This window comes from Herpailurus yagouaroundi, unplaced genomic scaffold, assembly GCF_014898765.1.
Source record: "Herpailurus yagouaroundi ecotype Mexico unplaced genomic scaffold, PumYag 160, whole genome shotgun sequence".
NCBI lineage: Eukaryota > Metazoa > Chordata > Mammalia > Carnivora > Felidae > Herpailurus > Herpailurus yagouaroundi.
Window position 1 is genome coordinate 29,919,689 of NW_024412401.1, and position 13,247 is coordinate 29,932,935.

The 13,247-nt window shown below is 44.1% G+C and overlaps 1 protein-coding gene across 4 annotated transcripts in view; it reads right to left on the reverse strand.

Annotated features, from left to right (window-relative positions):
* The window catches only part of LOC121034775 (phospholipid-transporting ATPase ABCA1), a 133,763-nt gene that overhangs the window by 92,148 nt on the left and 28,368 nt on the right, over nt 1–13,247 (reverse strand). For all 4 annotated transcript variants that reach the window (XM_040481868.1, XM_040481866.1, XM_040481865.1 and 1 more), the window contains exons 3-5: nt 11,307–11,400; nt 7,179–7,320; nt 5,769–5,887 (exon numbers count right to left, since the gene is read on the reverse strand). In XM_040481868.1, the coding sequence (XP_040337802.1) occupies nt 5,769–5,887; nt 7,179–7,320; nt 11,307–11,400 (355 nt within the window). The remainder of the gene's footprint in view (nt 1–5,768; nt 5,888–7,178; nt 7,321–11,306; nt 11,401–13,247) is intronic.

The window sequence follows — 13,247 nt, forward strand, 5'->3', positions numbered from 1 at the left end:
TGTGAAAATAGAGGAGTTGGGAACTTCTTATAGGGGATGTGAGGATGGTCCACTCAGGAGGGCAAGAAACCTCAGCCCCAGGATGTGCATTTCCCAACTTCCAGCCAAGCAGGAAGTCCTGATCCTGTATATGGAACAAAGTCAAGAGGAGCCTGGCCTCATGGTGCCATCTAAAGATGAAGGAGAGTCAATAGAGAACATTCTGGCATTGGGGCAAAGATGATGCCTGAGCAGAAATGTTCAGCAGGAAGCTGGCTAGTAAGCCTGGTGGGTAGGACTAAGCAATGCATTTAAATAGCTGAAAGGGAAATAAGCAGTAAAGACAGAACAGAGCAAACATCTTCTCCAGACCAATCCTGATCTGAGCAGCACCAGCCCCACTGGGGAGGCCTTGGCTCTGGCCAAGGTGCTAGTCACCCCATCTGAACGTGCCAGATTCACCAAAGAGGGGCAGGTGGACTGGAGTGGTGACAGAGCCTGAGGGCAGGCACCAAGTAGGAGGTTGAGGAAGGTGGCAGTTCTTCCTGCCCCCCCAAGAGCCTCTGACAAGAGCAGATGCAGGTTTGTGAGGACTGAAGCTGACACACTTTGGGGGGGACTCTCTTTATGAAAAATAATATTTTTTTAAAAATCCTACTTTGACAATTTTTGATTGCTAAGACTCCTACCAAGTCCTTGACAGGGGGCTAGAAAGTAAAACTTCTTTAGCTTCTCAGTAAATCTACTTCCAGTCTCCCAGGTTCATGGGAGCACTTCCTGTAAAGTTCTGGAAGGTAAACCTTGTGGAAAAAAGAGACCCGAAACTGTCTTAAGAACTTCTGTCATTATTATTTACAGCCCAGTTGACTTGGGTTCACATAAGGGAATCAACTTGAAAATCACATGTGCTGGGATTTTATACTTTTCAAAGTACTCTCACTTGACCCTCAAAATACTCTGTGAAGGAGAAAAGGCAGGTATTTTCTCTCACTTTTATTCTCCAAAGGTCCACTGATGGCTTGCCATGTGTCTGCTACTGTGCTAATAATACATGGGGGAGAGTCATGAACAAGGCCCAGTCCTGCCCTCAAGAACTACAGTCTAGGGAATAGTCCACATCACTGGGTACTCCCAGGTGATCCCCCTATCCAAGTACTGACCAAGTTTCTAAGATGAAACATTTTCAGGCTGTTTTGCCAAAGTCCCAATTTCAAGGCAAGGAAAGGTAAGGCCCAGAGAGGTCGAACAAATTGGTGAAGCCAAACAGTCAGCCAGGAGCAGAAGGGGAAATGAACCAAATCAGATTTATTGTGTGTCAACTATGTGCTGTGCCTCCACCATTGGCCATCCACAGATGTCATCTGATTTGATGCTCAATGACCCTTGGGGTAGTTAATCTCTATGTTCTAGGTAAACGGAGGGTCAGAGATAATCTAAATATGCCCAACATTCACAGATAACGAAGGGTAGAATCTGAATTTGTTCCCCAAACAAATCTTAATCCAAAGCCCCAAACTCTTTCTCTTACACCAGCATTTTCCAATTTTCCATCATTTACAAACTGCTCTCACAAGTTTTACCATATGCACATAAAACTATGTATTCTTTAAATTAATTTTCTCTAGTTTACATCCTTCTATGCAATAATCCCCATGAAGTTGCAATTTGATATGGGTTAAAATTAAAAGTTGTCATCTGTCTGCCACTGAAATAATCTCAGATACTACACAAAAGTCATCCAGAGAAACACTAATCTTTGCCAGTCTGCATCTCACAGAGACAGAATATAAATCTGTCATTTCTTCTAGAGTTCCTGAGAATTTGTTTAATTTTTATATTTCCATTGGGTTGCAGTCATGATAGGGACTTAGGAAGGATGAATGTTCCTCATATGGACTCCCAAACATTAATTTAACCACTGCTTACCCTGTGTGGTTATAGGTTTAGGAAGAAAATAATAAAATGTCCAACAAGTTCCAGTGATGAGGAAACAGGGTGGGGACCCTCTGTAAGGCTTCCTACATGGGTTTCTCATTAGGATGGTTTCAAGAATAATTAGACTTGTCTATGATTTAATTCTGAAAATTAGAGGCCTTTTCAGTTGAAAGATTATTGGAACAGCACAAGAAAGAGAATTCTGTAGAAAGAGAATTTCATGGAGCAGCACACATTGAGCTGTGTTCCATTCCTAGATTAACTTTCTGGTGGCTATGCAAACTTGGAAAAGTTTCTCCCCCTTCTAAGTCAGATTATTTTCTGGAAGTTCCATATGAACAGGGGCCATATTTGTTTTGTACATCTCTGTGTCCCAGCACTTAGAACAGTGGTTGGTACATACTACGTTCAATAAATATTGGCTGAATGATTGAATCAGTCAACCCATTTATCTATAAATGAATTAAAAGACCTCTAAGGTCTAATCCAATAAGTAGAAGTAAAATCACACTCTCCAGCCCAGGAAACCATGGGAATAGGAGGTAGTATCTGAGTAGAGACCCCCATAAACACAAATTATCTGTGGATAGTTCAATGAATCTAGCAGATAGAAGCTGAAGTAAATAAAAAGTCCTTCAATTAGATCACAGGAGCAGGAGTCCAGCACAGACGACACCATAGGCTGGTGAATCCGTAAGAGCCTGAAAGATAGTGTCCAAAGGGGCTATTAGTCTCCAGTGGACTGATCCAAACCTCAAGCCTTGGTTTATAGTTATTAATGTCTTGGATGAGAACAAAGAGAGCTATTTATCAAATTCCTACATGACAGGCAACAGTAAGAAGCAGCAAATGTACACATGGCAAAATCAGAATCTAAAATGGTTTGGGTAGGACAAAATGACATAGGGAATTAAAAAATGTAAAATAAAAAAGAGACAGATTATTTTCCCTCTCGGTTCAAAAGACCAACAGCATGATTAAGAAATGGAGAACAAGTAATTTGCAATACTGTGTATTTAAAAGACTGTAATTTTGGTTGATTGCACATGGAATAGAATTCAACAGTGTGACGTGGATGCCAAAAAGTCTAATGCAATCTCATATTGCATTAACAGAAATATAGTTGCTCAGAAAAGGGGAGGCAAAAATCCCCTTCTACTCTGCGCTGGAATACTGCTGTGATTTCTGATAAACTTCAAGGAGGACATACACACACTGAAACACAACCAAAGGAGATGCAGAAATAGGAGAGGAAAAAACAATCCAGAAGAGGAATGAAGGACATTTAGCCTAGAAAAAAAAATCAAAGACTTCAGGAAGAAAGGGGGGAAAAAAACCACAAGAGCTGTCTTTAAATATTTCAAGGGAAATGGAATTAGCCCCACTGTCTGGAAGGTATAGTGGGAGTAGTGAATATTTTCTGCTAATTAGAGCTATCAATACCCAAAGTGAGCTGCCATGTGAGAGGTAGGTCCCATTCAGGAAGTAGGTGTGGAGCAGAGAAGGTTGATGAGGGCAAGACTCCAGACCAAGGGTCTGTCCAATCCCACCAATGGCAGGATAAGAGGGCTAACTAAGCCCATTATACTGTGAGTAGGGCTCTCAGTGCAGATAAACACAGGGCTCTCGGTCAGGATGTACGTGGACATACCCCAGGCTCGGATTCTCTCTGAAATCTACAGTGCTATTCGAATTTGGCAAAAAGTTACTGATTTCGCCTAGGAAGAAACGCCATCCCTGTGCATTTCCCTCCATTCTGAGGCCCAGGTCAAGAATGCAAGACAGGCAAAGAAAGGTGGAAACAATTTAAGTAGCTGCAGCACAGAAAAAGGAATGGACCAGTGAATGGAGAGATGGGTAATAAGCACTGGCATGATATAATCAAAATCACAGGAAACCCTCTCTCTTCAGAGCTTTGCACAGAACGTTTTTTGGACATAGGTTTGTCTTCTCTTCTCCACCCTAATTCATGTCTCCAGCTGCTCAAAAAGAAAAATGGTTCTGTATCTAACAAAGCTTCCACTAAGATCTGAAACTCTGCTTAACAACTCAGCCCCATCAGTAAGTCTGTTTCTCCAGCCATGAAGTTGAAAGGCAGAAGAGGAAGGCCAGGTACTCAGAAATGCCTCACTGACACCTACGAGTAATACTGGCTCCCAGTTATTACACATCTACTACTGTGCCAGACACTGTGTTAGGTTTGACATTTTACATTGCAAGCTACCCGTTATTTTATAGCTGGAGAAATTAAGGCTCAGAGGGGTTTTAAGTGGTTTGCCCAAGATGTCACCACTTCAAAATAATGCTAGCTCATATTCACAAAGTGTTTTCTATGTGCCAGGTGCTGTTTTCAAGCAATCACATGTTATTCCCCACAACAATCCTACAAGATAGTTCTCCTATTGTCCCCATTTTACAGAGGAGGAGAGTGGCCTAAAAGGGCCTAAATGACTTATTTACAAAGTCACAAAGCTGCAAAATAATATATCCTACACGGTCTCTCTGTAGTAGGAGAAATAACCCTAGCTATCCTCTGGTCCACCAGACAGGGACCCTCCAGATCAGAAAGGACTGAGACTTTGGTGGCTGTGACTATGATTGGTGCTGGGACAGACACATGTGTGCAGGGTTAGGGGCCTACAGGGCAAGAGGACGGCCAGGCCACACAGCACAGAGTGGTCAGCCAGGAGCCCCTCGCAGCCGACCCAGGCGGCTCAGCACAGCCACGCCTCTCTTGAGGGGAAGCAACACCTGCTCCATGCCACCCACACACGACTCCGTGTGTCATCAGTTCCCACACTGCTCACTGCCTCTTCTCGTGCCCAGCGAAAGCACGGTTCTGTCTTCCCAAGAAAACGCTCAAAGGCTGGTTGAAATTCTAGCACTTTACACCATTTCTTCTTTTGCCAAGTGGGTCACAAACTGGGAGGCTTTTCAGCAGAAGCTGACCCTCCCCAGCCCTCCCAAAACACCAAACTCAGTACAAAGTACTGTCTCGGATGGAGCAGTGGCAACAAGTGGCCCATGATGGGAAGTAATAACATATGAGCAACATTGTTTAGAACCACAGGGTGATGATAGAAAGCAGACCGACTCTCGGTCGGCTTCACTGTTGCTTTGCAACTGTCTACAGACTGTGTATACCAGGACTGCCTACACTCAGGAGACAGCTACCCCGCCCCCGCCCCCCCCCCCCCCGCCCCCCAGCCCCTTGGCCGGCCACTGCCTGCCTGGAAGGCTGCTCCGTGACTCTGACTCGTGCAGCCGATCCCTGAGGCAGCAAACCACCTGCTCCTCAGACACTTCCTCAGTGGCAGGCGAGAAACTACCCAGGCACTCACCAGATCGCAGATAAAGACCACTCTTTAAAATCAGACTTCAAATGCCCATCAGACTAAACCGAATGACCAGAGGGAAGATGAGCTGCATTTCCCTTTTAGAAATAAAGGCTTAACTTTCACCTATCCATACCAAACTGCAACTCTAACCGCTCTTATACGCATGTAATTATCCCCTGTCTATAAATGTGCCCATTTGCAGCAACCATACGTGCAACCCCCAAAAAATGAACTTGGCAGCAACCTGCACCCCCCAATTGTCCTAATGCTGGGCCTGTGCCATTCCTCTCTGGAGATTTTTCCTCTGTCCCCAGGAGGAGGCCAGCAAATTCACAGTCGGCCTCGTTTCTTCTCAAACACCTCCTGCAGAGAGGTCTTATGGCCCAGCCACTGAGGAAGAAAGCTCCCCAGGAAAGAGCCAAAAGGAACAAGTGCCAGGCCATCCGGGCTGCCATCTCACCCCCGTGCAGGTCAATTTCCAATTATGAACCAACACACAGAAGGCTTTGTGCTTACTTGAGTTGTAATTCTCAATCTGCTGTAATGTCCTTAGAACTTGGTGCATGTCCTTCATGCTGGTGTCTTTCTGACTGTATAAAAGAAGCCGCTGAGCATCTGAGAACAGGCGAGACACACTGTAGGAGGTGCAAGAAAAGAAGAAAAGCCCCAGTTAGACCAGCTGCCACTCTGGCTTGAGGAAAGTACCTGCCAGGAAAGCATGCCCCAGCCTGGCTGCCAGGTCTCCTGTGGGCCAGCTCCGGTCCCCTCCTACCACTTCCCACCCCAGCTCCATGAATACCCCGTGCTCCCGCCCACCTGGCACAATCCTTTGCCCTACACGCTCTTCTGTGTGTGCACACAACCAAATCTTATCACCCTGCAAGGCCCAGCCCATGTGCCTCCTCTCCAGAAAGCCCTCCCTTACACACACACACACACACATCCAGGGCCAACTTATCCATGAGACAAGTAGACACAGTGCCTATGGCCCAGAATATTCTTAGAGGTCCACAAAATTTTTTCATTTCTTTTAAAATCAGAATAAAAAATGAAATTCAGAAATTCAAATGAATATATATGATGATGAATTCAACCTAGATTATATTCATTTTTTTTACCAACACAGTTATAAAAGGGGGTCCATGAAAGCTACAAAGCCTGAGATCCATGAACACTGTAATGTGGCCCTGCCTGCCCCAACTGCTGCTTCCTCAGAACTGTCCTAATACATCTCGTAGAGTCCTTTGTCCGCTCCAACTCATGCCACGGTTCTGTGCATTCCAAGAATCTTCAATCTTCAATCTTTCTCACTTCGCAAACACTTATCAAGTCCATACTATGTCCAATATTGAAGCCAGGAGCCAGGGATACAAGAGCAAAGGAAGCAACATCCTGGCTGTCAGGGAGCTCATACCCGGGGAAGAGAAAGACCTGCAGACATAGGGACACTGCAGTATGACAGGGCAGTGACAGAGTAAGAGCGGATCTGGAAGCAGAGGACCAAATTCTCTGATCCTTAGCCATGAGCTCCCTGAGGGCAGGCCCCGTCCCATGCTCACCTCTGCACCACCTCCCCCAGCTCCGAGACCAGCCATTTCAGATGCACAGGAAGTTTTGCTAAATGAGTAGGATAATTAATGGACAGAACTCTGCTCTGTCTCCCCTTCCCTACTTATTGACCAGTTTCTAGAAATATGGCCCCCAACCACATGACTCTTATAGCTACATACTGTTACTCCTAAAATGCACCAAAGTAAGGTCCCCATAGTCTTAAATCCTGGTGGCAACCCTCCCAGCCCTCATTCTTCAAACCTTTACAAAAGCAACTTCACTCAAATTCAACCATTCAAAATTCTCTGGAGGTTGAGAAAGGAAGAAAAAGTATTAACTGACAAGTCTGGAAAGAAAACCTGATATAGTACTTACATGGATTTGTTAAAGTTTCCAACAACTCCAGGGGCCTCACCAGGAGTCGGATAACGGAAACAAGGGTTATTGGCATTACAGATAATCCCCTGAACCCAAGGAAGCGTTCCTGCAGAGGGCATGGCTTTGTTTGGAAAGTGGCCTATGAAATCAAGAAGAAAAACACAAAGAGAAACATTAATTCTTGAAGTGATTCCGGGACTTGATAGGAACCTTTATCTCTTTTGGTTCCACCCATACATTGCTTCATCCCAATTCTGTCTGTCCCATTACCCACATCACAGAGACCAGCCACCTCTGGACACATCCTACCCTGAGTCAGAAACTTGGCATCAGATAGTAGTTCTTAATCTACTTGACATCACCTGGGGAATGGGATTCAAGGCCCCAGTCCTGGGTAAGTGACGACAGTAGTAGAGGAAGACCATATACAAAAAGTGCCTGATGTGTAGCAAGCACTTGGCCATCATTATTCGACCTTCCACCTCCTGCCTTACCTTTCGGAGATGTGGAGGGGCCCTGGGAATGACCTTATTATCCAGTTCCTTCATGCTCTAAGGAAACCACAGCCAGATGAAGTGTCAGGTGAAGAATGCTCAAGGAGACAGTGGGCAGGACTAGGAGTGGAACCCACATGTCCGTGATCCCGATCCATGTTCCTTCCCTTATTCCTGAGGTACTGTCCTCTGTTGGCCAAACATCTCAGTTTCTCCTCCTCTGCCAGCTCACAAGCTCCTCAAAGGCACCTAATAACCATGCTGACTTGAGATCAGATGTCATCTGTGAAGCTATATTTGTTGTCATTGCTGTTCTGTCGCTTATCAAAACACTGAGCCCCATCCAATAGGTCACCCCTTCACTCTTCTTTCCCTTCATCATGGACGCACTTCTTACAAACAGCATGACTGGGGAGACTGGGGCTGGTCCCATGTGTCAAAGGCACAGATAGTGTGAGGTTGTCAGCTACAGGTGCCCCTTACGAGGATCAAGATAAATGAACCCTGGAACCAGGAGCTTTTAACGTGAGAACCAAGCATGTGTGGTTTGGACAGAAAGGCCATGGCTCCAGCTTTCATCATATTCTCTGGGTTATCTGTGATCCTAAAAGAGTTAATGGCCATTAAAAACAATGGCTCAAAGCACCTGAGTAGCTCAGTCAGCTAAGTGTCCAACTCTTGATTTTGGCTCAGGTTATGATTTCAGGGTCGTGGGATCAAGCCCTGCATCAGGCTCTGCACTGACAGCTCGGATTGTGCTTGGGATTCTCTCTCCCCCTCTCTGTCCCTGCCCTGAATGCACACACATCTCTCTCTCTCCAAAAATAAATAAATAAACATAAAAGAAAAAACCAAAAAAAACAACAGTGGCTCTAGGTGATGAAGAACTATGTAGCTTTACAGATTTTGAGGTTAGACTAACTGGGTTTCACATCTAGTCCCCAAAACTTGCTAAGTAGCAACTTCAGCCAAGTTACCGAACTCCTACCTCGGTTTCCTGATCTGTAAAATGGTGATAAAAATACAATCTACTTCACAGAGCTGTGGTGAGTATTGCATGCATTCTTACAGGCAAAGCATGTATCAGAGTGCCTGGCACAGGGTAAAGGCTCAATGAGTGAGCCTGTCAGGATTACTGAGGCACTGTGGTTGTGCACCTACAATAGTACTCACTCTGCTACTGTCCAGCCAGGAACAGCCTCTCCACCTCACAGCTACCACCATCCTCCAAAGCAGGAATCCTGTTTTACTCATCTTACTCTTTTCATACAAATGTGCTAACAAAGTCTACCCAGAAGGTAAACTATAGCCAGGAGTTTGCTACCCTTTGCAATTTCAATATTGGGGTCCTTCTTCCTTTTTCTTCCATCCATAGTCCAACCAGAGAGGCAACATCCAAAGCAAGGATGTGACAAGATCTGATCACTGTGGCCAACCTCTACAGGGACTCTGGCCTGTTGAACATTTACTCAGTTAACCTCCTTATCTCCCTGTTAATAGTTCAAGGAAAACCAAACAAGGTCCCTTGCCTAAGTCAGCTGCTCTTCATGCAGGTGAAATTTATGTAACCCAACCACTCGAAGAATCAAGGGATTCTCCTCTTTAACCTCCTGGAGATACTTGGCACCAAAGACAGGGTAATGTTGGTCCAGGCAACACAGGGCAATGGAAGGCCAAGTTATTTTAGACTGATCCTTGTGGAGTAAAGCAAAGACCCTTTCCTATAGGTTGTATCCCTCAATGTGGGGGGGGACAAAAAAGCAGGATGGGGACTTGGCACTGGGTATACAGGAGGACAATCAAATAGCATAATGGACTCCCAGGGCCCACAGAACTGATTACGACCTTAATGGCTCTTGACCAAATCGGGGGAGATTTATGGGGAAAAGTTATACACCAATCCTTTATTCCCAGAGAAAGACACTTCTGCAAGCTTTATCTGAGCTCTCTGTTCTTCTGGCTATGTCCCTAGAAGGTGGTGAGAGCAGGAGGTAAGGTTGCAAGAAGTACACAAAGGGGGATTAAAGTCTCACCTGCCTTCTGTAAGAATAGGAACTTCACATTTCTGAGAATCTATAGTCTACATCCAGAGGGCTCTGGGTTAAGATTTCACAACTTGTCCAAGAGCACAATCTCAGCAAGTAGTGTAGCAAGGATCCAAACAAACCCCAATTTGTCTGATGCCAAGGTCTGCGTGATGGTCTGCAAGATGTTCTACTACACCATCTTGCCTGTTTGTGATCATTCCTGAGAGATTATAGCCTAGCAGATGAAAAAGCGGAGTTTTCCCTAAAATGTGTACTTCAGTGAAGCTTAGGGTAATGATTCAATAAAATCAAACATGCATTCATTCACTCAACTTCAGGGCACCAAAGCAGAATTACCTCCCTGGCCCACAAACTGAGCGTAGATTTCATTTTCCGCTCTTTTCTTTTTTGGTGAGATCAGAAAAATGACATTTGGTAGAATGTTCTTGAGGTTTTGTGGTTTCATGTTTTTGTTTTTTTAACTTCAATAGGTATAATATGCACTAGCAAATTAGCAGGTAAATAACGGTCATTATGTGCTGTGAGACAGATGGGACCAGACCAAGAACACAATTAAAAGGTGACCCTAACCCCATCTCTTCCCAGAGGAACAGTATCCTGCAAGCCTGTAGAGCTGACAGGATGTGAGTGGAGCTGGTTAATGGTAGGAAAAGTCATGGAAGCAATGGAACAGAGATCCCAGTTAAACCTCCCACATAAATATTGACCCTTTAGACGGGGGCATTTCTGCAGTCAGTCCATCCAGCACGCCTAGCCAGGAGACAAACACGGTGATTGCAGAACAACACAACAACCACATGGGGTAGGTGCTGTCATTCTCTTAGGTACAGAGAGGCTAAGTCACTTGCCCAAGGTGATATGCCTAGTATTGAAACCCGGATTCAAACCCAAGTAACTTGACATCTAGAGCTTGTGTTCTTAGCCATTACTGTATTTTCTACACTCACTGTTTTAAAGGCCACCATCCAAACACATGATTGGGAGTCTGATGATCTGATCTTAATTTCACCTGTTACTTATGGGATATGTGACCTTGGGCAAGTCCCTGCACTTCTTGGAGCCTCAATTTACTTACCAAGAAATTAAAGCAATAGATAACAATGAGAGTCTATCATACAAGGTTGTTATGACAATCACACAAAAGAATATTAGTCAATCTGAGCAGTTCTATATAAATGCTGCTTAAAATTATATGTTTCCATGATTTGCAAATTGTGCAGTAAAGACGTGATGCATATGAAAAGAACTGGCAGCGTCCAGATGACAGTTGAGTTAAGGCATTGCCCCAGGAGGCTTTTTTAATCACCACTTTCTGACTTATGGGTAAGGTTATTTTACTTTCATGATCTAAAATGGATGAAACAGATGTTGGCTATTATTATAATTACTGTTATCACCATTCGCTAAGACTGAAAATGGTTTCCTGAGTTCACGCCTTATCAAAAAATTAGAAGCTTTTCTGTTCCAAATCATGTGTGGTATTTCCTAAAGATAGCATCTTGGGACAGGTCAAATGTAGCCTGTGTCCACTACCTGGATTTTGCTTGCCAGGGGAGTCTCAGGCAGGATGCTCAGATACTTACATTCATGTTGTTCATAGGGTGGGTAGCTCAGCCGAACAGAGATCAGGATCAGGAAGATAAATAGGGGCCAGGCCACTTCCAGCAACAGCTGACACTGAGGGGGAAATAAGACAGAGTGCTGTGAATTTAAAAAATAACATGGGTGCCTAATGCTCTTGGGCTTTGGGAAATCCACAGCAAAGTTAATTAAACAACTGATCAAATCTCCAGCCTCTCCTACCACTCTCCAGGCTTTAACAACACTGAATTGTCTACAGTTCTCATGTTGTAACCTATTACTCCATACCTCTGTGTTCTCCTCAAGAAAGGAAAATGCTTCCTATCCTGCTTCGTCTGGTTCACTACTTACTATTCATTCTTCAAGACAGACTTACTCAGGCATCATTTCCTTTACTAAAATCTCAGACTGAGCTTAGAAGCCCTTCTCCTGTAATAGTAACCGGTGCATATTCCTCCTAGAGCCTTTTCCTCCAGCCCCTGAAATCATCTATCACTGGCCTCCTCACCACAATATGAGCACCCCCCGAAGGCAAACACTCCCCGTCAGCTTTGCATTCCCAGCCCTGGGAGAGTGTCAGGTAGGTAAGGACCATTTGTTGAAAGGAGAAAGCCAGGCAGCCTGCTGTGCTAAACACACCATCTCTGCTCCTTTGTATGCACACAAAGTTGCCCCCCATTGGGCTGAGAACGGTCTCCAAAGCACAATGGAAAATCACACAGAGTTCCATATTGAACTGGGTGCCTCCAGGACTGGAAAGCTGGGAAAAGTGCAAAGTTCTTCTTCCCCATCCATCAAGGTCTGGGTACCATCTTCTCCAGTGGGTTAGATCAGTAAACTTACAAGTAAGCATGATCCGCTGGTGAAAACAATATGGTGTCTCTAAAGGAAAACCCTGCCTCAGTGAGTTACCAGGGGATAAATAAGTCTAGGGACAGTATGGAAATCATTAGACATGATTCAACTGAACCGGGGGTGCTCACGCAAAGACTCTCACCTCTTTTATTCCCTTCATTTCTAGACTCTAACGTTCTAATTAGGATGAACACCAAAGAGCCCAGAAGAGTCACAGGGCCTTGTGGTTAAGAGTAATTACAACTGTGGCTGCAGAGCCATAAAGCCAAGAGAACACTGTCCTAAAATCCTCTCTTCTTTTTTTAAACAGATTTTTTTTCTTGATCTTTAAGTACATATATTTTCATTGTGAAAAATTTGAAATTAAAAAAATCGAGGGGGTGCCTGGGTGGCTCAGTCAGTTGAGCATCTGACTCATGATTTTGGCTCAGGTCATGATCCCAGGGTCATAAGATGAAGCCTAGCACAGGGCTCCACGCTGGGCATGGAACCTGCTTGGGATGCTTTCTCTCTTCCTCACCCTTCACCCCTACTCCATTCATACTTGCTCACTCTCTTTCTCTCTCTCTCAAAAAAAAAAAAAAAATCCAGAAAAGTAGAAAAAAGTAAACACAAATCACCCTTAATCCTACTTCCCAAAGATAATCCCTAGTAAACTGAGCTAACAAAGGCTTTCTGTTAATATTTTTTGCCATTTCTATGTATACATGAATATTTTTCTCTACAAAACTGACATTATACAGCATATATAATTTTATATTTTGCTTTTTTATTTAACATCATAATGGAAGTCTTCTATGACACAAAATATTCTCTTAAAATATGGATCTTAATGGCCACTTTGATATTCCATAGTGTGAACACATCATAATTAATAAAACCTCTCTGTTCCTGCTGTCATTTGTTGTTGGATTTTGGTATTTTAAATAACCCATTTTTAATTTCCAGAGACCTTTGTTATGGTTACCTACTAAACTCTTTTTAAATCTTCTTTTTGGAATGAAATACAAAGATGATAACAGTGGTTATCTTGGGGTGATAAGAACATGGGTGACTTTTCAAAATACTTTTCAGGGCTGGGGCTCAGT